General features: G+C 40.8%; 2 protein-coding genes across 6 annotated transcripts; one reads left to right on the top strand and one right to left on the bottom strand.

Annotated features, from left to right (window-relative positions):
• Positions 1 to 96: 96 nt before the first annotated feature.
• On the bottom strand, positions 97 to 5,688 carry LOC117568865 (nose resistant to fluoxetine protein 6). 2 transcript variants are annotated; one of them, XM_034249753.2, is made up of 6 exons: positions 5,587 to 5,688; positions 3,146 to 3,524; positions 2,236 to 3,082; positions 1,813 to 2,178; positions 448 to 1,000; positions 97 to 390 (listed from the first exon to the last, which is right to left on the bottom strand). In XM_034249753.2, the coding sequence occupies exons 2-6, from the start codon at positions 3,492 to 3,494 to the stop codon at positions 250 to 252; spliced, it is 2,256 nt and encodes a 751-aa protein (XP_034105644.1). In that variant the 5' UTR covers positions 3,495 to 3,524; positions 5,587 to 5,688; the 3' UTR covers positions 97 to 249. The 2 variants fall into 2 exon arrangements, with proteins under 2 accessions (XP_034105644.1, XP_034105643.1); XM_034249752.2 differs by having other exon boundaries at positions 5,453 to 5,675.
• A 1,311-nt stretch (positions 5,689 to 6,999) lies between these two features.
• On the top strand, positions 7,000 to 25,444 carry LOC117572713 (kinesin-like protein KIF13A). Of its 4 annotated transcripts, XM_034255773.2 has the most exons (19): positions 7,000 to 8,286; positions 12,465 to 12,552; positions 12,635 to 12,798; positions 12,867 to 13,383; positions 13,448 to 14,024; positions 14,088 to 14,663; positions 14,724 to 15,038; positions 15,155 to 15,196; positions 15,315 to 16,980; positions 17,052 to 17,197; positions 17,645 to 17,674; positions 18,051 to 18,153; positions 18,234 to 18,338; positions 19,264 to 19,278; positions 20,031 to 20,093; positions 20,192 to 20,602; positions 20,663 to 21,337; positions 21,403 to 21,714; positions 21,795 to 25,444. In XM_034255773.2, the coding sequence occupies exons 1-19, from the start codon at positions 8,232 to 8,234 to the stop codon at positions 21,860 to 21,862; spliced, it is 5,928 nt and encodes a 1,975-aa protein (XP_034111664.1). In that variant the 5' UTR covers positions 7,000 to 8,231; the 3' UTR covers positions 21,863 to 25,444. The 4 variants fall into 4 exon arrangements, with proteins under 4 accessions (XP_034111664.1, XP_034111665.1, XP_034111666.1 ...); XM_034255774.2 differs by lacking the exon at positions 19,264 to 19,278; XM_034255775.2 differs by lacking the exons at positions 19,264 to 19,278; positions 20,031 to 20,093.
• The last annotated feature ends 108 nt before the right edge of the window (positions 25,445 to 25,552 follow it).

The following is a 25,552-nucleotide window of genomic DNA, read 5'->3' on the forward strand; positions in this document are numbered from 1 at the left end:
CATGCTAACACTCTGTAAACGCCAGTTAACAGAACGCTGTTAACGCACATGTGAGAGCCAACGCAGTTATCGATAACAGCAAAAAAGAAACGGAAATCGAATTTAAAATCGTAGACTCCTTTATTTGGCAGAAGTTAATACTACTAATTATACGGACTATGCTTGCAAATTTATATACAGAGGAAACATTAAGCTAAACGCACTAGGTTGTTTATAAAGCCATGTTCATAGAACAGAGTTGATCACACGTTACGTAGTTTTTGGTTTACTATTGTTGCTGTTGCGCTTCATCAACAAACTGGACAAATTGCTGTAGGGCAACTCAAATGCCATTGAGTACACAAGCGACACCAGATAGACAATCATCACAAAGCCGCAAGCAACAACGCACTAAAAGTATAAATTAGCATTAAGTATATAAAACATCATTTAAAAGCAATTACTTACCATCATAAAACCATCAACATGAGTGCTGGCGGTTGTAAGACTGAAGACAAGTGAGATTACCAATGGATTCAGCAGATAGATGGCATACGTCAGCCGATTGAAATGCTGAAAGATGGGAGCCTCCAACAGGCGAGACCACCAAACTCCGCTTCCCTTGGAGCTGCGGCAAATCATCCAGCAAATACACATTGAAAACATCACTCGGCCAAGCGCAAACAATAAGATTGTAATCAGATAGCCCAAATCTCGTTTAACTGTTGAGAACAGGCAGATCATGAAGCCAACAAGACTAAAGTGCCAATAGAAACGCTCCTTTCGATCACTCATATTAGACTCCTTAGACTGCTGTTTTCGCTCATGCAAGCGCCAAGCAGCAATGGCTCCAACGATGTAGGGAACAACGCGAACAAAGGAGCTGGTATAGATATGGGAGCCGGTGGCATAAAACGCGTCAAAGGAGAACTCAAAGTTGTGCTTGATGCCAATGCCAATCGACCAGACGAGGGAGGCAAACAGCATGGAAATTGTCACTTGCTTAGCCAACTTGGGATGCCTTCAAAGAGAGAGAGAGAAAGAGATTAAAATTATGAGTAAACAAGTAAGAAAGCTACTGTCGAGTGTGCTCGACTGTCAGATACCCGCTATCCATTTTATATAAAACCAAATATATACCAAATTAATGTCCCGCAAAAATAATAATAGTATCCAAATGGAACATTGTGTATATTAATGTACTACGACATTCAAAATATACCATAGAGTGTAAAATATCCTAGATTTTCAGCCAAAGCCTCTAGGACCCGATTGTAGTAGGCGTTTTTACCAATACAAAAGTATTTCTTTAATAGCTTCTACAATTTTTATCGATTTGAGGCGGCCGAAGTGGACGAGGTGAAAGTTTGAAGCAAGCTTAATACAAGTGAAAACATAACAAGTGATGTCGAAAAAAATTATATTTCTATCTCTAACAGTCTCTGAGATCTAGGTGTTCATATAGACGGACGGACAGACAGACAGACTTCTCGGCTGCTAACGCAGATCAAGAATATATATACTTTATAGGGTCGGAGATGTTCATTTTCTGTTGGCACAAAGTTATAATAAAAATTATATCTCTATCTGTTATAGTCTCTGAGATCTAGGTGTTCATACAAACGGACGGACAGACAGACGGACAGACAGACAGGCGGACAGACAGACAGAGGGACATGGCTATATCGTCTCGGCTGTTCACGCTGATATACTTTATAGGGTCGGAGTTGTCTCCTTCTGCCTGTGAGTGTATCATTTTATGGAAGCACAAAGTTATAATACTCTTCCTCTCTATGGCTAGCTGTTATAATCAAAGTCACAACTGTTACTCACTTGGCATAGAGAAATAAGACACCATTAGCCAGCAGAAAGAATTGCATATCACAGGCCAGACTCCAGCTCCAGTTTAAGCACATCTCCTGATGCTCAAACAGATTCTGTATGAAGAAGACATTACGCCACCAATGTTGAGCGCAAAGCTCATCGAAGCGATCATAGATGTGATAGACTGAAGTGTCTCCGATATAGGCAAATGCCAAGTCAACGCTACCTATGACAATCAGATAGAGTGGTCCAATGCGTAGATAGCGATGGAAGAGCAACTTCCCATACAACTTGGCATTGGCCAGCAGACCGTTCTGACGCACTGCGTCCATTTGCTGTGTGTTGCGCATAAAGTTGTAGACCTGCAGAAAGCCACTACAAAAAGAAAGAGTTTAATATAGGTTAATAATGACGTTCTTTCGCTTAACTCACCTGATGGTGAAGAAAACATCCACTAGCAAGGGAGCCGAAGAGAGGTATTGGAATGCGAACTTCTCCGCATAGGAGATGAGCTGCGCCTTGTTGTTGATGGTGAAATACATGAACCAGAACACATGGAAGACCAGCAACCAAATGGCGCACACCGAACGCACGCCATTCAGCAAAGGAATCTCCTGGGCACTCGTCTCTCGCACTGCACAAATCTTGCGCCAATTGCTGCTCACATCGTAGCAGCTGACAAAGTTCTGCAGTGGCTGCCACTTGAGCAGCGAGTGCAATGCTCGCCACATTTCCGACTCCACTGGCGCCAGTCCAGCATCCACATCATCGCCCTCCGGGGGCAGTTTCTTGTCCACTTTCAGCTGTTGAGCACAGAGCATAAAAGCGCATGTGACCAAAACGGCGCCAGCCAAAAGTTTGAAGCTCGGGCGATCGTAGAATCCCTGGCGCAGTTGCAGATCCTTCATGTACAGGACCTCGGGACGCAGCTCAAAGACTTCGTTGTCCATGTAACTGCTGGCCAAAAAATCGCCAGTCAACGCCTTGATCTCTGTGGACTGACAAGCGCTGGGCAGGCACAGACCAATGTGTAGCACCTGCTCCGGCATGAGTTTGATCTCCACCTGCCACGGCGAACTGTGACTCAGATAAACCACCCGATAGTCCATAGCAAAGGGCGCCTGCTGTGTGATCAGTCCGTAGTGCATGACACGCTCATAGTTCTGGGACAAAGTTACGCCCACAGGACGTTGGACGGCACGACAGGCGTCCCGACTCCCGAGCCAATAGTTTTGGCCAAAGACAAATCCCGACGACTTGCTGCCAGATGCATCGAGTACTTTAAGAGATACGAAAGCGCTTTTTAGGGTGATGGCAAGGAAAGGGAAAAGCAGTAACAAACCTTTCATGGCCCAAGGCTGTTTGCCCAGGACTCCGCGTTGCACATGCTTCAGCTGGGCGTGGCAAACAGCATTCACATTGCTCACATTGGCGACCTCTGCGAGGCCATAGATGATGGAGCTGCGTGCCAAGTGTGCATCATGTCCACCCGCCTCCTTGACTGGCTGCTGTGGCACAGCTGCCAACGGTGGCAGTGGCAACGACCAGACATTTGTGGCATTGAGTGTGTTGAGTCGAAATCGCTGCAGTTGCAACGTCGAATCGTTGAGCTCAGCTTGAGAGTTGCCAAGCTGCAGGAGTAATAGAAGTAAAGCCGCAGCTAAAACTTTTCCGCATCCGAGTCTGTTCATGGCGACAAGGCGGTTCAACGGGGAATGTAACTGCAAGCGAGCAATGAATAGGAGCATTGTCATGAATATATTCGAGTCGAGTGTACTTCAAATGTGCCATTACAAATGCTAACAAATGCTTTTACCGGTCATACAGGGCGTACTATATACAAATACAATTAGTGGCTGGTTGATTGCTTAGTTAGTAGGGTTATAGCACTTGCAACCCGACCTCTTAACTGACTTCATTCATTAAACAACAACAAGAAACAACAAAAAGTACTGCTAGACTCGGACTCTTTATGTGTCGACACCCCATTTACGATAACTGTTATCCACAACGTGAATACGAGTGTGAATGCGAATGCGAATGTGAGATGGGTGCCCATTAAGTGGTAAATTCGTTCATGACAATGGTCATAGAGATCGAACGGGTTTCCGACTGCAAGGCAAACAAATCAAGTTCAAATATCAATTACCCCTTTGCCCACTCATTAGGACTTAAGTGCGTTCCAAGGTCAGCTATATACTATACGAGATACTATACTATAGATAGTTAACTTACAAACGTGTCGAAATATACTTATATGTTGCATTGGATTAGTTTTATAGCCCCCCATTGGAGAGGTGAAAAAATAAAAAATAAAATAATACAAAAAAAGTAGAAAACAAAATAGTATACATAAAATCACAAGTCACTCGAAGGTTAATTGGGGTGTCTGTCAAATTCGTACTGCCAATTTAAGTCTCAATACGCATGTCCACGATTGATTCGTGAAATCTCTCAATATAACAAAAACAAAAACAATAAAAAAAAAACAGAAGAAGAGCTCTTTACAATCAACAAAGACTAATTACCCAAAAGAGGCTTGCTTGTTTATCAATCCCAAATCTTAAATGTCATTTCTCGAGTATTCATTTATTATTTGCGAGTATTTGGGAGCTAAAGCTAATTACCAATTTCTTTCAGAATTCAATACGATCTATACGGTGTTTTGGCATGTTCCTTAATTCTGGGTAAATACTCATCCCATTTCATTAATTATGAGCATTATTTACACAATTGTTCAAACTACACGCGAATGAGAAATGAGTTATTTATAGAGATGTGGAGATTTGAAGTTCATGAATTTGTTCAGCGCGTGTGTGTGACATGTGCAAAAAAAAAAAACACACACACACAAAATCCATGAATCCATGAATCCATGAAATGACCATAAAACCAAATATACATAACAAATACTACTACTATTATAGTTGGCATATATATTTGAGTTTTTGCAGCGATTTACTCATGGAGTGTGACATGGTTTCGCTGTAAGTTTTTTTTTCTTTAAATTTTTATTTCGAACCAGGCCCGTTTCGATAGCTGCTTAGTTAATTGGTTTTCGATGAAACCGAAACTGAAGCTGAAGTTGAAACCATTTCAAGGCCAAGCGCCGCCTTTGGGTTTTGCATCTCTTTTACTTTATGGCTATAAACATATTTGATGCAAATGAGCCGGCGCCTTCGCATTTTCGCTGGCATCCGTTTCAATAATGCCCATTTTTAGCGAGTTTGGTTGATAAACAATGCTGTTGCAATCTTTTATCATATTTGTCATTTCATTGTCAATTCACGCACAATCAATACGCTTATGATAGGCGTTATTCACTGACAACTCACAACTTAAACGGAACTTGAGTTTATATTAAATACATTTTGTTGCCCACCTAGTATATGGATTATAATCATCTGATCATAATTACTCGAGAGATAAGAGGATTTACAATATACGGCATTAGGTCAGTTACATGATAATTGAAAGATTATAAATATTGAATAATTTGTATAGAATTATTTGTTTTCAACTTAATAGATTATTACGACTTGTAAACTTTGAGATTGATATACAATATAGCTGTATCTGAGCATTTCAGTTCACAAATCTTTGCGAAATTTTCGTCACTTTCGTTGAAATGAGTCGTTAATCTTTTCACCTTTGTGCTCTATATGTTATGTCTTCACTTTATTTCTGGAGCAATCGTTAGTGTTCATTAAACGAAGAGCGAAGGAAACAACAAAAAAACTGTGCAACTTTGGTATATCTCAATAAAACGTCACAAAAACCCACATTAAAACTTAATCTAAATTCGCTTAATTTTTGCTTGGGTTGCGCACGTTCGCGTTCACGTCCGAGTCTGAGGTTTACCGAGAAACTGTTGCGCCCTGCGTCTCGTCGTCGATCATTTATAAACTCAGCGACCGAATGGCAGCACGTGAACCGAACAGGTAGCTACAGCACAGCATCAAACATCACCAGCAGCAGCAGCAGAAGCAGTAACAACAACAACAACGACAACAGCCGATGCTTTGTCGCTACAAGAGATCGAGCGCGACAACAACAACCATAACACTTCATCATCAGCGCCATCAAAACAAAAGGCGATAGTACCTCTCGCAGTCGTATGCAAAACGTTTTCAGGTTTCTTCTTAGCATGTCTTTATTTTTTTCGTAACCATTTCATTTGTTGTCATTGCGTTGCGTCTCTTTCTCTTTCGCTTACTCTCTCTCCCCATCAACGGCAATTACCGGCGGGTGTGCATATGTTCACACATACATACATTCATCTTTTAAGTTTGCGTTGTCTCTGGATGATTGAAAGTTCTTCACAAGGTGAGCATGCAGTTCTTGTTTCACATTGAAAAATCCGTTCATTGCTCTGACTGGCTGATAATGGGTTATAGCTGTTTCCGCAAACGGCGAAGGTGTGGTCGAAATTTAGCTTGTTAAGAGGGCACTCACTAAATTGATCCCTTTATCAAGTATTCAATTAAATTGTCTCCATACGGGCATCTTAATGGGTAATGAACCATTTGCTGGCGCTTCACTAAATTGTTTTTCTTATTGAATTACTTCTTTAATCTTTTCTTTATCGCAAACACAGTTTAAAACTTAATTCATACAAATTAACTATAAATTGCACTAACGTCTGATATGCATAATTCTTACAAATTAACTGAAAATGGCGTTAACGTGTGATAGCTGCAATGCACAAATTTTAAAAAATCAGTTGTGCTAACTAAATGCAGCAGTCTGGCAACACTGGTGTATATTAATGGCAACATTGTGTCCAGGGCGGCTGTAGTATCGCCGTGTGGTGTGACCAAAAATAAAATAAACTATTTCTTTTTGAACACATGTTTTATTTAATAAGAAAAATTCTATAAAATTATGATTATTTTTACTTCTATTTTATCGATTTTTAGTTAAAACACTCAGAATGATTTTTTTTTGGCAAATTTTTTTTGCGGAGACTTTTATTTTAAGTCTCGTGTGTCCCCTTTAAAGTAATCTTTGTAAAACTAATTGATAGCACAATTTATTCAAAAATAAATAATTCTAAAGAATTAAATTATATGGTTGAACTCATCAGAGCATATAAAAATTAAAAAAAACATCGATACATCGCAAGTGCCAATCGATGTTTCTCCATCTTTACGCAAAGTGGGATTTTTTTAAACACAAGCTGCGGCCACGCTGTCGTTATCGGTAGTCAGAGCAGGTTGAGAAACCATTATAAAATAAATAGCAAAAATTCAAGTGAAACGATGCGAAAAACATAATCGCAAACAAAAAATTGTAGAAAATTAATGCAAAACGACGCGTAAACGACAACTAAAAAGTGCAATTGATAATTGAAACATAGTGTAAACGAAAAAGAAAATTGCGCAGCATAAAATTCCCAGCTTCAGGAAAAGAGCCATAAAAATCGATTCTCCAACGAAGTCACAGTCAGTCATACGGGCCCAAGCACAAGCAAGAAAGAAAGAGAGTGACTTTTCGCGCGGGCGTCGGTGGAGCGCGCCTTCCTCCTCCCCCCCATACAACAGTGCTTACAGTTTTAGATATATTTATTTTCATTTTTTTTGCCAAAAGTCCACCTAAAACTGTACGTGTGTATATGTGTGTGTAATTGTTGTTTTGTTTGCGAAAGCAACGCAACTAAAATCGGGCAGGACAACAACTATAATTATAATTAGGCAAACAATAAATGTAATTTTTGGGCAAATATATGTGACAACTCTGTGCAAATAAAGAAGATTCCAACACAAATTGAGCCACAATAACAACGAACCGAAAATAAAGAGACCTGTGTGTACAGTACATACACAAATACAAACACAATCACATGCATACGCTATGCACCTACATGTGTGTATGTGTGTGAGAGTGTGTAATGAATAACGAAAGTCAAGAATGAAATGGAAATATTTGCCTCGCAATCGCAGACCGCCCCACATGACGTATTACTTGGAGCGTTAGAGCAACTGTTATTCGTGTGCGTGGCGCTAATTGAATCGTTCACTCAATTCGGCGGAACAACAAAAACAAGAACAGCAAAAATACTAATACTAATACAACAATACACAAGTTTGAGTCGCGAGTCCCTGTTTTAGTGACTCACCTGCCCCAAAAAAGACGATTGCGTGCCACTGTGCCACACATAATTCTCGGCGGGTTCACAAGCTAACGAAATCAACAACAGCAACAACAACAACACCAACTGGATTATCAGACAACAACAGCAACAATAACGAATACCGTCCCAGTCATATCCCCTTTTTTAGTGTGTGTGTTAGTTGGGTGCATGAATCAGACGCACCCACACACCTATCCACGCACTAACACACGCTAATAAATATACGCATAGGCGTCTGAAGCGTTGAAGTAAAAGTGAGAGCATCAGCAGCAGCGAAGCTTCAAGGCCTTCCACGATGTCAAGTGATAAGATCAAAGTTGCTGTGAGGGTGCGACCCTTTAATCGCCGTGGTAAGTACAACACCAACAACAACGATAACAACTCTAACAACAATTGCAAACTACAACTCAATCTTCAGTTGAGTAATCTAATTTATGGTATAATGAAAGATGATTTCCATTGTTTTGCGAATGCAGTCTTAAATCGAGTTCAGTCTTTTGTCTCGTGCTGCAATCAATAAATAATGCACAAGACAAGTAGCAATACTCATGTGTATAATGTGGTACAGTAGAATGTCGATAATTGCACTTGCATTTTATAGCACATCTAAGATTATTCTATGGAGTTGTATGTAAATTGCAGAATGTTATTTGCTCTAAATCTTTTAAATTAAATGCATTTAATGGCATACATCCAAGATAATTGCATATATGTGACTTATTTGCTTTACATCGTTCGAGTAAATGTATTGGATATACACATATTCAGGTCAATTAGTAAAATGTAGTTTATTTGAGATAATTGCAGTTGCACATAATTGCAAATGTTGGACACAATTTTTTAGAAAAGAAAATTTTCGGTTAAGTGTAGAACAGCTTGTTTAGTTGCAACATTTGATTAGCTCAGCCAAAATATTGTACTATGGTTGTCAGCGCCAAATGTTAAGATACCTAAAAATACAATTATTTTAATTGCATATTGCGGATAATTGCATAATTTTGTGTGTAAAATATGTGTCTGCACTTATCCGCATTATACAGTATCTTTTTACCAATTTGTGAGGCTACTCGCAAGAAGCACTCAAACTCTATTCTATTTTTTAGTGGGGGGGATAACAAAATTTGCATAGTTGCTACGTTCGTTTGCTTCTTTCGTTTGCTTTTCATGCAAATGTTGCGCTTCCTTTGCTGTGCTTTGCTTTGCTTAGCAAAAGGTCGCCTCGTTTTTCAATGCAACGCCAGCAACTTTTTATTTGTGTTGCTGTTGTTGTCGTTGTTTTCTGTTTTCTGTTTGTTGCTGCTTTGCGGGGCAGAAGCAGCCTTGTAGAGCGACTTACTGACTGACTGAATGAATGAATAGCTAACTGACTGACTAACTGACACTCTTGACTGACAAACGATTTTCGTTTCCAGCTAATTTTTCGTTTCTATTGGAGGTGAGTGAAACCATCGTCGTCGTCGTCGTCGTCGGTTGCAAGTGCAAAGTAAACTCGAAAGGCGCAAAACACTGTTGCCACTTCCACTTCCAATGTCAAGCGGCGATCATTCATTTGGCTTATCCATGACTCACACATGGACACACAGAGTGCAACGGAAATGTGGCTGGCCGAAGGGGGGCAGAGGGGCAGGTCAATTTTAGCCCCTCCGGGGCGTCAAGTGGATGTCATTTGGCATTTACTTTTTCGCATATGTTTCGTGTTGTATCAGACACAACATGCATATAGAATACTATATATACAGTATTTTTTTTTTTTTTACTTCTTCTTTTACTTCTCTTTGACTCTGTTCCCATCTGCTGCTGCTGCTTGTTTCCACATGTTGCCAAATCACTTCTTTATTTGGAGCTGGTTTGTGTCATGTTTCGCTAGTGATTCGATTGTTATTCTCCACGCTTGATTCACTGACAGGTGTAAGAGTGAGTGTGTGTGTATGTGAGTGTTTGTCCCTGTCCGTTTTGATAAGCTCGTCTAGCACAAAAACTCAACTTGTTATATAAAAAAAATGTGTTATCTCAGCTGATAATACGTGTGTGATACACGCATAGTTGTTGCGCTAATAATGTTATACATTCAGCAATTCCCACGAATCACATATATTGTATATATGGTACTATAACGTATATTTCATTAATTTCATTCCCCTTCCCACATCAGATTTTGTGACATCTTCTTCGTTCCGCTTTTCAGTCATATTTATTGCTTATGGCGCTCGAACTCTTCAAGAGTCGCAATCCAAATCCAAACCAAGCAAACCGTAAAATGAAAACTATTGAAATAACAACAAACAACACACACACACTTGAGAAACACTAACACAGAGACAGGGAAGCAAATGACCAGCCGCTTGAAATGAAGTCACAGCTCGAAAGCTACCAAAAATACACAAAAAAAAAAAATGAGAAAAAAAGCTTAACCTGTTTTCCCTGCCTTCTGATGTCTGCTGATGTTTAGCAGCTGTCTCGCTCCCTCTCGCTTTTAGTGTGTGTGTGTCTGTGTGTTGGTGTATGTTAATTTCAACAGCGGCAACAATGGCAACACACTTTAAGGTTATAGCGGAGAAATGCCCAAAATCAGCTAGAGCTACATCTAGAGAGTTAGCTATACAAAGCCACAGCTGACCAACTGACCAGAACTTATTCACTCACAAATTGGGGGCAACTCATCAAATTATTTATGGCAACGCACACACACACACAGAGACAAACTCTTGCAACATGTCGATGATGGTCAATGTTGATGTGCGTCCTTTGTGGCTTTCTCTCATTCACTCGTTCTCTCGCTGTCTGCCTTTCTCTCTCTCGGTGTCTCGGTTTCTCGTCTTTTCGACCCTTTCGCCATGTTCATGTCCATTTCCATGTCACGTCGGATTTATTTTTGCAACGTTGTTGAACGGATGTGAGCGAGCAACGCCAGGAGCAGCAGCAAGCAGAGGCCGCAAAAACAAACACATGCATGTTTTGTGAATTACCTATGAGTACCACAGTGCTACAGTGGGGTCTGACCACGTTGAGTCACGCACTTTCCATTCATTAGGCTTTTACGATTATAAGCAAATGCAATTGTTTATGGGTTGCTGCCAAGCGTAATTGCTATTATTATGCATGTTTTTATAGTTTTCTTTTTTAATTAGTTTCTTTATTTAAGTATCGAACCAGTACAGCAAGAACAAAATAGTACTATAACAACACAGGTACAAGAAATGTTTATGTTTGGGCCAAACCTCATATTAGTTTAAGGTGTTTCTGAGAAGTTCACTATTGGGTGAACGTTTTGGCGAACCCTTGACGCTTCAATCGCCTCAAAGGTCTAGCTGGTAGTAGTCTCCTAGCGAGTCTGTTTTTATGAGTTAGCAACCTATCGCTATATCGGCTTGTGTGTCTGCCAATCTGCTCCTCTACAGAATGTATTTTCAGATCGCGGTGTAGGGTGGATCCTCTCACGTACCAAGGGCAGTTTGTAATTCGCCGTAACACCCTATTCTGCAGTACTTGGATGCGTTTGTAATTTGATTTGGCAGCAATCCCCCAAATCTGCATTCCATATATCCAGATTGGCACTATGCAATGTACGTATACTGCTCTTTTTGCTCGAAGAGACATTTTGTTTCTTTTGTTGAGCAGCCAGCGCAATTTCTGTAGCCTTTGGCCACAGTTCTTGGTGATGTTTTTATAGTATATGCGATTATTCAACCAACTTGCAAGTTACTCATTTGTTTTATGCAGACGAATGTTTATAGGTATCCCCCACTTAAGAGGTTTCACTGTAGACCTTGTTGACCTGAGCTCTTCCTGTTTGCCCGTGTTCTTCCTTTGTCATGACACACGAAGGCCGCAGGACTCAAATATTTCAACCAATTTCCAAGCTAGCTAACATTTCCAGCTATTTCTTACGATTCTTTAGTTATTTTTTGTTGTGTGTTTCTTTACACACACACACACACACACACACTTTGACTCATTGTGGTGCAACGTCCGAGTCCGAATTCATGTCCGTGTCCGCTTAGCTGTAAGTTGTAAATATTTTTATGCCAGAATATTTATTACGCTGCACGTTTTGGGCAACATTTTCTTGTTGTACTCGTTTTTTTGTGGAATTACAATAATTTGAAAGGTTCGCGTTTTTATTATATATGTACTATGTGAAGTAAAGATTGCGCTATAGCATTGGACTTGCTGCTTACATTTTGTGTATACGTTATATATACACACATTTATCGCCTTGATTATACAATGTACTATATAGTAGACGACTATGTGCAATTGAATGTTATGTTTTGTTTTGTGTTTTTTTCGCACTCACATACGAAAGCTACTGACAACAACCCGGACAACTGAAAGAGCCGCATATCTATTATATACTATATATGAATATATTTTATTTATGTAAACATCGAGAGAGTATTTATATATTGCGCTGTTGTACTGTTTGCGAACCTTGTTATCAACCTTGAGTTGAAATAACTCAAATCATATTTAATAAATGAATCATTGCACTATTAAATACTTTTGCATCCTTCCGCTTTGTATACAGAAATCGAATTGGGTACAAAATGCATCGTCGAAATGGACAAACAGCAAACAATACTCCAAAATCCGCCAACGCTGGAGAAAATGGAAAGGTAAGCTCAATGCTCTTTAGACTTCTTCAATTACTCCTACTTTACATTTGTGTTGTATTCTTCTCCTCGTTGATTCACACAGAAAACAACCAAAGACATTTGCATTCGATCATTGCTTCTACTCACTGAACCCAGAAGATGACAGCTTTGCGTCACAGGAGACGGTTTTCGATTGCGTGGGACGTGATATACTGGATAATGCATTTCAGGGTTATAATGCATGCATATTCGCCTACGGCCAGACAGGTAAGCGAAGCAACAACAACAACATCTCTGTCTAAGTAGTCTTGATCGTGACTCAATTCTCTGTACAGGTTCTGGCAAATCGTACACGATGATGGGCTCACAGGAGAGCAAGGGCATTATACCGCGACTCTGTGACAAACTGTTCTCGGCGATAGCGAACAAATCGACACCAGAGTTGATGTACAAAGTGGAGGTGTCCTATATGGAGATCTACAATGAGAAAGTGCACGATCTGCTCGATCCAAAGCCAAACAAACAGTCGCTAAAGGTGCGCGAACACAATGTGCTTGGCCCATATGTCGATGGATTATCCCAGCTGGCAGTCACATCGTATCAGGACATTGATAACCTCATGACCGAGGGCAACAAGTCGCGTACTGTGGCCGCCACTAACATGAATGCCGAATCCTCGCGCTCCCATGCCGTCTTCTCGGTGGTGCTAACCCAGATACTCACCGATCAGGCAACTGGCGTTAGTGGCGAGAAGGTCTCTCGCATGTCCCTCGTCGATTTGGCTGGATCTGAGCGTGCTGTCAAAACGGGCGCTGTTGGTGATCGCCTCAAAGAAGGCTCCAATATTAATAAGTGAGTTCTGACAATTATTTTGAAGTAGCATATTAAGTAATTCTATTTAATCTTCCCTTCTTAGATCGCTGACTACCTTGGGTCTGGTCATCTCTAAGCTGGCCGATCAATCGAATGGCAAAAAGGGTGCCAACGATAAATTTGTGCCCTATCGTGATTCAGTGCTTACCTGGCTGCTAAAAGACAATCTCGGCGGCAACTCCAAGACAGTAATGGTGGCCACCATTTCTCCGTCGGCGGACAACTACGAGGAGACGCTGTCCACGCTACGCTATGCGGATCGTGCCAAGCGAATTGTCAATCATGCCGTTGTCAATGAGGATCCCAATGCTCGCATCATTCGCGAACTGCGTCACGAGGTGGAAACGCTGCGCAGCATGTTGAAGCATGCCACCGGATCACCAGTGGGTGATGTGCAGGATAAACTCGCTGAGAGCGAGAATCTGATGAAGCAAATCTCGCAAACCTGGGAGGAGAAGCTGGTCAAAACCGAACGCATTCAAAACGAGCGACAGCAGGCACTGGAGCAGATGGGCATCAGCGTGCAGGCCTCGGGCATTAAGGTGGAGAAGAACAAGTACTACTTGGTCAATTTAAATGCAGATCCGTCCCTCAACGAGCTGTTGGTCTACTACCTAAAGGTAAGTTTGAATTGTTAAATCGAAGAATGAAAACATTACTCACCTTTTTAATATCTTTACTAGGAACGCACGTTGATTGGCGGCCGCAGCATTAGTGGACAGCAGCCAGATATTCAGCTATCAGGTCTTGGCATACAGCCGGAGCATTGTGTCATCACCATCGAGGACAGCGGACTATTTATGGAACCCGTTCAGGGTGCCCGTTGCTTTGTCAATGGTTCTGCGGCATCGGAGAAGACGCCGCTACAGAACGGCGATCGTATTCTGTGGGGTAATCATCACTTTTTCCGTGTCAACTCGCCCCGGGTGGGCAACAATGCCAGCATGTGTGCTTCAGAGCCCCAGACACCCGCACAACTCATCGACTACAACTTTGCACGCGATGAGATCATGCAAAATGAGCTTAGCAACGATCCCATACAGACAGCGATTGCTCGCCTTGAACGCCAGCACGAGGAGGACAAGCAGGTAGCGCTAGAGAAACAGAGACAAGAGTATGAGCGACAATTCCAACAGCTGCGCAACATTCTTTCGCCAAGCACACCCTACGCTCCATATGCACCCTACGATCCCCTGCGTATGGGCAAAGTGACGCCTAATACGCCTACCTCGCAAATGCGCGTAGAGAAATGGGCACAGGTAATTTAATATGAGATTAACGCAATTATTTCAGCATCTAATAATATTCATTTTTTGCAGGAACGTGATGAAATGTTCAGACGTTCACTGGGACAGCTTAAGACGGACATTATGCGAGCCAATTCGCTGGTGCAGGAGGCAAACTTTCTGGCCGAGGAAATGGAGAAGAAAACCAAGTTCTCGGTGACCTTGCAAATACCGCCTGCCAACTTGAGTCCCAATCGAAGGCGTGGCGCATTTGTCAGTGAGCCAGCGATTCTGGTGAAGCGCACAAATTCAGGCAGCCAAATCTGGAGTATGGAGAAGCTGGAGAACAAGTTGATTGACATGCGAGAAATGTACCAGGAGCACAAGGAGCGCATACTCAATGGACTGGTGCGTCTTAATTCCTTTTCTGAATCACCCTTAATCCATTGTCTTTTGTACTAACCATAAAACTTTATGTGTACTCGTATAATTCGCACACGCATTCAATTAACCCCATGCTACAGCCCCTTATTGAGACATTCTCAGACGATGAGTTCGACGACAAGGTAATTAAAAGCGTCCCTAAACCGCCCATAAACAACACCATTTAACTCTAGAGCTTAAGCTGAATGAGAGACTGTAATTAAGTTGTTCATAATAATTGAGTTGTTTGCCGCATTGCAGGACGATGACAATGGCAAGCCACAGGATCCGTTCTATGAGTCGCAAGAGAATCACAATCTCATTGGCGTGGCCAACGTTTATCTGGAGGTGCTGTTCCATGATGTCAAGCTGGACTATCACACGCCCATTATTAGCCAACAGGGAGAAGTTGCCGGTCGACTGCAGGTGGAGATTCAACGCGTTGCCGGCCAAATGCCGCAAGATCGCATGTGTGAATCGGTGTCGGAAACGTCGTCGGCAGATTCGCGTGATGAATACGACGATCCCGTTGACCCGATGGCCAATCAAATCACCTGTCGTGTCACCATCAAATGCGCCTCCGGCTTGCCGCTCTCCTTGTCCAACTTCGTCTTTTGCCAGTACACATTCTGGGGCCATCAGGAGATGGTGGTGCCGGTGATCAATGCCGAGTCTACAGCGCACGATCAGAATATGGTGTTCAAGTTCGAGCATACCCAAGATTTTACGGTCAACATCAACGAAGAGTTCCTGGAGCACTGCATCGAAGGAGCTCTTTCGATTGAGGTCTGGGGACATCGCAGTGCCGGCTTCTCCAAGTCCAAGGGCTGGGAAGTGGAGCAACAGCAGGCTAAGGCTCGTTCCCTGGTCGATCGCTGGGCGGAATTGTCACGCAAAATCGAACTTTGGGTCGAGATACACGAGCTGAACGACAATGGCGAGTACTCGCCCGTGGAGGTAACCAATCGCAACGAGGTTCTCACTGGAGGCATCTACCAACTGCGGCAGGGACAACAGCGTCGTGTCAATGTGCGTGTCAAACCAGTGCAAAACTCTGGCACTTTGCCCATCATTTGTCAGTCCATCGTCAATGTGGCCATTGGCAGCGTGACGGTTCGTTCACGGTTGCAGCGTCCATTGGACTCTTATCAGGAGGAGGATCTGACAGTGTTGCGCGAGAAGTGGAGCGAGGCCCTGGGTCGTCGTCGCCAGTATTTGGATCAACAGATACAGATGCTGATCAAGAAGGAGGAGAAGAACGAACAGGAACGCGAACGTGAGCTGAGTCTTGTACATCAATGGGTATCGCTGACCGAGGAACGCAATGCTGTGCTGGTGCCGGCACCAGGATCGGGCATTCCGGGCGCTCCTGCTTCGTGGGAGCCGCCGTCCGGCATGGAGCCTCATGTACCTGTGCTGTTTCTCAATCTAAATGGTGATGATCTCTCCGCACAGAATACCAACGATGAGTTGTCTATTTCGGGCATCAATTCGATTCTCTCCAAGGAACATGGCCACAAATTCTATACGCTGCAAATTCTACAGCATCTGGACAAAGACGTGTGCTGCGTGGCCAGCTGGGACTCGTCCATGCACGACAGCCAGGCGCTGAATCGCGTGACCGAGGCAAATGAACGCATCTATCTGATATTGCGCACCACTGTGCGTTTATCGCATCCTGCACCCATGGATCTTGTGCTTCGCAAGCGTCTCAGCATCAACATCAAGAAGGGACAAACATTGACAGATCGTCTAAAGAAATTCCGCTTGGTGCGCGGCGAGAATGCGATTTGGCAGAGTGGCGTTACCTATGAGGTGGTCTCAAACATTCCCAAGGCTTCGGAGGAGCTGGAGGATCGCGAATCGCTGGCCCAACTGGCTGCCAGTGGCGATGATTGCTCGGCTTGCGATGGCGAAACTTACATAGGTAAGAGTTGAAAACAAATTGATGAAGGGGTAGATAATAGATTCTAATAATTTCACTTCCTGTTCCTGCAGAGAAATATACTCGCGGCGTCTCGGCGGTGGAAAGCATATTGATCTTGGATCGTCTGCGTCAGAATGTCGCCGTCAAGGAGCTGGAGACGGCTCATGGACAGCCGCTGTCGATGCGCAAGACAGTGTCAGTGCCGAACTTCTCACAGGTATGTGACGACAGCGATGATGAGCTAAGCAAGCTATGCTTCCTAGTGTGCCTTTTGTGCTGCTTTCACCTCGCCACCCCTCACCAAGCCAGCAAAATTAAACTTGTACAATTCAAATATCTGACTAAAACGCAATTCTTTCTCTTTTCACATTTTTCTATGCGCTTTCACCAAAACTAAAAAACAAAAATCTAACCAAATAACTCCAACAATAAATTGTATTCTTCACACACCGCACACAAAAAACTAACAACAAACTAAAACTAAAACTAAAACAACAACAAATTAACAACAAAAATCTTAAATCAAACTTAAATTCGGCGCGCCTTATAAACTGCAATCTGTATATTGGCCTCCTATCTTTTTATCAATGTGTGTGCGTGCGTGTGTGTGCTTCTTTATATATATCTGTGTGTGTGTTAACTGCTTTTCACTGCGCACATAAAGGCGGTCAAAGACACCACCACGACCGGGAGTGTAAGTAATTTGTGTGCAATGTACTCGAAACACTGTAATCTATGCTTTCTAGATGTTACTACTTGCAATTTCAACTTTTACCTTTTGTTGTCTTGTAGCCTCTGTTTGTGTACTTTGTATTTTGTTTTGTTTTGTTGTGTCCTCCCCTCCAACCACCTGGTCATCCCACGCCCTTGCAAATTCCGTGTGGCTTTCAGTTTGCCAGCTATAATGTGTGTGTGTTTTTGTTTTTAGTTTCCCGTTTTTGGTTTTTTATTTTCATTATGTTTTCTATTTTTATTTTTAATATTCTTTTCATACATGGTAAATAACATTTTCCTGTTTAATATGCACACGTAATTTATGACACAAGAAACTCATAAATAAACTTACGCAGATTATGCGCTTCGATGCCTCGATGGAGTCGCTGCTGAATGTGGGTCGCTCCGAGTCCTTTGCGGATCTGAACAACACGGCGCTCGGCAACAAGTTTACGCCAGGTTTGGAAATTTAATACCATTCTTGCTTTCGACCATTTGTTTGCATTATTAATGGACTTTTCCGTTCGGTGTTTTTTCAGCACACAGCGGAGCAGGACCAGGAGCTGGAGGTGTCATACGTAATCGCCACAGCTTTGGTGGCAAGGGAAGCACCGACGACTCACCGGGCAAGGCCTTTGGCATTGGTGTGTATTCCCTTAGCAAACAAACAGCGAGAACTAACATCTTTTATTTGAATATACTCACCATTAATTTTCGAGCAACTATATCCAAACATATAACCAACGTTTTTTGATTCACAACAAACATATATATCTATCTAATATACTTAATTACTTAATGCTTATGCGCAGCAACTTGTTGAACTATAAAACAAATAGCAAAACCAAAACCAAATCAAATATCTAAATCAAAACCGTGCAACATAGTTGCTGTCATGTCCTAGAGCAAGGGATTTATCTTTGATTCGTATTTACATATGTACCTATTTATCAAAGTTGAATTTGTTTTAGCGTAATTTATTATCCATATATTGTTCTTAACTAGTAGCGTATAAATTGTGTAACTTTAGGCACATTCTCTTCCAGTCTATACACAAAAGATAAATCCTTTTCCAAACTGTGTTATCACACACACTTTGTCAATGCTTTCCAACTGCTTAAAAACCAAAACAAAAGCAAGCAACTGCCTTTGCCGCTTCAACTTGTTTCATAACAGTTTAAAGTTTACTTCTTGCTTTGCTTCAATGCAACACAAATAGCAAAAAAAAAACCAAAATGTTAAACTTTTAACTAGCCACAACAATAACTACAACAACAGCAACAAAAGCAACTACAATAACAACACCACAATTCGATCTGATGACTCGAGTCGAAATGCACATTAATTTTACCTTTATCACCAGAGCTTATCATATAAATTGACATACAAAACAAACATACCTATGTCATAAATACTACATCACAAGTCAACAACATACATACATCATTTATGATCCTTCTGATTATATCTCTGGTTTATTTCACTTGTCATAATGTACTCTTTTCTGTGCTTTCTCAACAATACAAAAAAAAAAAACCAAAAACTATAAAACAATTTCAATTTTGAAAGGCTCTATACTGTCAGGTAAAGGCTGGCCCTGCAAAGTGCATAATATAAATTGATTGAAATTCATTAATTGTTAGTTGGAGTTTAAGTTTGTCTGTTGTTCACCATGCCACCAACCCCGCTCACCTCATTCAAGTCACTTTACACTCATTCAGTGTCATTCAATGTGTACACACAATTGTTGAATCTCATCAATGTCTTCATTTTTAGGGGGTATTAGTAAGTAACTTATGTAGTTTTATGTTAGTTCTGTTAGCTGTCGTCATCACTATCACATCTCATATACTGCTGCCATGTCCTTAAATCAAAATCAAAACACTGACAATTTGCCATCATTCATTGTAGTAGTCTTGTACATACATACTATTTATGATCGATGACTTTCCCCCTTTCAAAATCCATTCGTTGTGTTCATATTCATTGTACACCACACACTCGCAATATAAAACACACAGACAGTTTATAATTCCCAATTTGGTGCACCATTTCACAGCAGGCACGCACAGCACGAGTTTCGCACGAGCCGCGCATTTAGTTAACCAATTTGATTGCCTAGTGTTAACTATTAGTTAATAGCTTTAGTTTCTAGTTCTAGTTCTAGTTTTAGTTAATTGTTACCACGTTTCCAATTTCGATTTGTTGTGTATGTTTGTTGGCGAGTTAGTCGCTAGAGTTATGTTTATTGAATCGCTCTCATCACATGTTTGTATAAATCATTGTAACTAAACATTAAAACATAATCATTGTCTTCCTTGATCCATGGAATGCAGCGCGCCCAACATTTTTGAATCTCAATTTGAACTTGAACACATTGAGAATTGCGCCAACAAAACGTATGTGGTTTGTGTAGCCCTAAGTCCCAACTGCTAAGCTTGAATTTATGTTCCTCAAGAGCCGTAACTAAAATTACATTCTTTCACTTTCTATGTAGCTTCTCCGGCCACGAGCAAACTGCTTGGCATGCGCATGACAACGTTGCACGAAGAGCCATTGGGTGGACATCGATCGTTGGATGAGGAGCCCGAAGACAGCTACAGTGATTCGGAATATGCTGCTGAATATGAGCAGGAACGGCAGCAGAACAGAGGCTTGGCCACACGCTCCCGTCTGACCGCTTCCAAGACCATGGACTCCTTCATGGACGTTAGCAGTCATTCGAATCAAAGCTACTTGAGTTACACATCCAGCGCCAATGCGAACATGAAGCACCTGACTGGACTGGCCACGCTCAGCATGAGCTCGTCCACCAGCAGCGGCTACGGCTCCCAGGCAGTGTCCTGCAACAATCTGAGCAATGAGGACATCACTTCTATGCGTTCCATGAGCATTGACGAGACTCCAGGTAAGCTAATAGATGACCTGATGAATTGAACAAACGATTTACACATTGTTATCCTTGTAGATTTCGATCGCATCAACTCAAATTCACCGCCAAATCGCCAGGCGCGTGTAAATCCCTTCCTTAAAGACATGCCAAAGGCCAAAACGCTTGAAGCAGAGTCAAAGAAACTACAGCAGACCCTGACACATCCATTGGAGCAGTCAGAGTCCAAGGAGAATGCACAAAGCGATGATGAATGCGAACAATTGCAGCGCAACAATAACAACAATGTGAATGCCAAGTTGCCAGTGACAGAATTGCCCCAGGAGTCGGTGCAAGAACAGCAGCCACAACCACAGCAACAAGAGGAGGAGGAGGAGGAGCAACAGCCGCTGACTCATGCGACGGAGCACGTCACGGACAATCAGAATGGCAATAAATCGATTGAGATGGATAATTCGCTTGACACTTCCGAGATAATCGAGTCAGCTGAGCAACAACTTGAGGGCGATGGCATTGTGAGGGAGCAGTTGCCCGAGGGCAAAGTGATGCGACGCAAAAAGTCAACAACGCAAACACCGAACAATTGCGATAGCAGCAACAACAACAATGGCAATGGCAACGGCAACGGGAATGTCAACCATACGAATCATGTGACACGCAACAATCAGCGCGCATCGGTGGCCAAAATGGAGGGGCTGGGCGCTTATCTGGATGTCAACACCAGTGTCATGTCGAGCAGCACAGAAGTGGAAGGTGCGTATTAATATCAATTTGTATCGCCGACGATGGTGACCTAATTATCCGTTCTTTGTTGACAGATGAAAGCAAGGAGCTGGACGTGTCCCTGCCCGAGTGGATTGTCGTGGGCGAGTCAGTGCTTATACGTCCGTATAATACTAGCGGCGTTGTTAGCTTTGTTGGCACCACCCACTTTCAGCCCGGTGCCTGGATAGGCGTTGAGTTGGACACGCCCACGGGCAAGAACGACGGTTCCGTGCAGGGCATACAATATTTCCAGTGCAAGCCCAAGCATGGCATCTTTGTGCGTGCCGACAAACTGCTGTTGGATAAGCGTGGCCGGGCGATGCGAGCTTACAAGGCGGCTGAGAAGAGCAACAGCATCAGCAAAGGTAAGGCTCAATGACAAAATGTAAACTGAGATGTCATTGTCGTTACTGATGAGAGAATCACTTTGCTTCTACCTTCACAGAGATGAGTAGCTCGATGACACGCTCGAAGAGCCGTGGCGAATCGCTAAATGTTTCGGCCCGCAAATGATTATATCCAAAATGTTCGCATCAAATGCAGCGTTGGACTAATTGCAGGCAATCGACGCTCGTTAGCAATGTTGGAGTTGGAATGAATGCAAGTGCAACTGCAAATGCAACAACGACTCCATCAACCTGCCACAGATTGCGTGCAACCAGTGGCGCTGCGGATGCGAACACTCATGGCAAAAAATGCTATGCCAATCGACGCTCGACGGCCTTCTAAGGTCGCCGCAACCGCCAACGATGCACATCGTCCAGCAACGAACAATGCGGAGCATTAACCAATCACACGCTAGCTTAACTTATTCACTTACTCTCACCCACACACCGCAAGCCTCCGCACACCCGCTCACAGACACCACACAACACATTCTGCTTCAAAATGTCGTCGTTGTTGTTGTCCGCCGGTGTCTAAAGCAGCTAGACAAAAAAATGAACAGAACAACTAACCAACTAGTAATTAACTAAATGCTCCCCTTGCGTCTACCGCTCTTAATGGATAGTGAAGCTAAGTGCGAGCGTTCGCGTAGTTGCATCAATCAAGTGCAATACCACGAACACTTTCAATACACACTTGGCAGCAGTAGAAACTAAACTAATTAATCAAATCGTTAAAATCGAGTATGTACTATGTATGAATGTGCGTGTATGTTTGTGTATGTTTCCTAATCGTTTGTGTATTATTCTTAATTCAATTGGTTGAGTTCGAGTAGTTAATTATGATGTTTGCCGATGTTTGCTTTTTGATAAAGCACAATTGATGATTATATTTTTGTACCGATTAATTAATTGCCCTTAGTTTAATTAATACAATTGTTTTTTGGTATATACGAGACTACTTTACTTTAATATTTACCACTTATTATTATCAATGTATATCAATGTGACTTGGTTTATCAACTACATACATATATGAGCTTATTTTTATTATTGTTATGGACTATATCAAATATATGAAATCAGTTGTATATAAATATATTTATGCAATAAGTTTTACGAGACATGCAATATTTTTTCAAATATATCTCCCATTCTGTTTAGCGCATTTATACGTATCTATAATGAATATGAATATGTATTTCAATTACAAACGATACAAACCAATACAATATTAGTATATTCTATATGTATATTGTAATAATGATAATATAATAATAATGACATATTCCATATAACAGCGATGCATTCGCATCGCATATATGTTAATTGTATTATTTGATGTGATGTATTTTATAATTTCTCTCCATTTATAATTAAAAACAAAAAAATAAACTTCATTTTGCTATATATATATTTATTATTTTTATTTGTTCTATATTCAATGTGATTAGTATGTATGCTTATCATTTGATTTATGTATTTACACTTATATATGTATATTTATCAATGTTGAAGGTTGTGCGACTATGTTTGTGAACCATTAACCGAAAGAAAGGCTTGCGTTAGTCCAAGACGTGAATAACTTGGAAGAAGAAACAAATGAAGCAATAATTGCCGAAGAATATTCAATTTTAAGTTTAAGATAATCGATATAACAATGCAAGTAATGATATGAGATGATAAAACAAAGTTCGATTCTAGGGCAAGCCAGCCATGAAAAGTGGCTGACAAACGTTTGTACGTAAACGTATCCATCCATCCAACAACCAAGACATCCAAGACACTCCAAACTGAGTCTGAGATAAATTGCAATTTACAAACAATAACAAAAACAAAAATATATATTAACTACAACTACCAACAACAAGAAGCGATTTACACTTAGAAACCAAAATCCAAACGCAGAGTCAAAACCGAAGATGAAGACGAAGTTGAAGTTGAAGTAGATTCCAACTGGATCCAAACTTAATTCAGTTAACCAGAATATATGTACTTCGATGCATTCAAGACGATATATAAATATATATATACACGTATATATATATTAAGTATACGTATGTATATTTTCGAACTGTGTTTTCTACTTGCATCAACTACCAAATATACTTGAAAATACGTCCAAAAATTGAAAATTAAATGAAATTCAAAAGCAAGACAAAAACTACAATATATAATATAATAATATATATACACTTACATGATAATTATACATTCATATACATACATATATTTACCAGAACATAACATTAACTCGACAAATTTAATACTTTGGCATGCCAAAGCTACAGATATTCCCAGATATCTCGAAAGTCCTAGTAGATGCAAGATATTTATGTTGATAATTAACATCCATCATCATGCCACTCCCCTCCACGCCCAGCACAACACCAAAAACTTGTTTGTACATGTGTGTACATAAAAGGCGCATAAAACAAAAATAATGAATGAATAATTCAAGTAAATATCTACTATGTATTATCGAAAAATTACTGAAATTTAATGCATTTAATAAGCGTAAATAACATTCAAAATAGAGCTTGAAAATTGAAAATTATAGGAAAAAGAAAATGCAACAAGAAAATCGAAAGTGAAATTTGATGAACAAAATTATTAGCACGCGTAACGCGCAGTTTAATTGTATGTAAAATAGATGAGAAAATGAGATTAGAAAATGCTTGCTTTGCATCTTACAGATACCCCAAAAAAGAATGGAGACACAACATATACATACTTATACATACATATACAAATACAAAAATATATAGATATACATATATGTATATTTAATCTTAGTTCTAGGATAGAAGATCAGCATGCACGAGCGTAGAAATCGATCGAAAAGGTACCTTATATAGTGCATATAGTATCTATGGATCTTTGTGTTTTAGGAGCTATTGCCCAGGGCTATCAAGCATTTTATTGTAGATACAAATATGATTTCAAAATCATACTTAAACACACACACCCCCACACACGCACACTTCCATTCACAAAGAGACACACACACACACGTATACACAGGTAAATATGATATACATAAATATACTATTTATTATAGAACGCGATATTGATAGATGTTGTGGGTAGTCAAAGATAATCGTATATTTGCGCACTTTTAGAGCTTTTAGCACGGTCAACGAAATAATGATAACGTTATTATTGCAATACACTAACAAAACAACAAATTATACTTAATTACGATAATAGCAGAATCAGCAGCAGAAGCAGCAGCAAGAAATTCCCCGTTAATAACTGCTATCAAAATAATGTTGAACAAATTAACACTAAAAATAGCTATCAAATGCTTTTATTGTGCAATCCACACACTCTTTCACACACACACACATACAAACACACACACACATACACACAATCACGTGAGTTCTTCAATATTAACAATTGTTAATTTTAATGTAAAGTTCACTTTTTGCTTGTAGTTGTAATTTTTGTGTATTAACAATCGAACAACTGGCAAGTCAAGAACAACAACAGCAAAATCAACAATAATAACAATTTCTGTAATTTATACTTAATTATTTTACTCAACAATTTTTAGTAACTTAACAAAAACAAAAAATGAGAACGTCAGCGAAAAACAAAAGAAAAATGATGAAAACACGTATTCAACAGAAAATTCAAACTACAATTAAACAAAAGACAAAAATTATGTACTTTAATCTATAAATATATACAACAAACGTGCAAAGAATTTGTTTCACTGATAATTTACAGCTGGCGGGAATCACCCAACAAATAAAAAAGTCAACGTCTGGTATGTACGTAAGTGTTTTATTGTGTCGACCTTGATCTATACCTC

The sequence above is a fragment of the Drosophila albomicans genome, chromosome 3, assembly GCF_009650485.2.
Source record: "Drosophila albomicans strain 15112-1751.03 chromosome 3, ASM965048v2, whole genome shotgun sequence".
Taxonomy (NCBI): domain Eukaryota; kingdom Metazoa; phylum Arthropoda; class Insecta; order Diptera; family Drosophilidae; genus Drosophila; species Drosophila albomicans.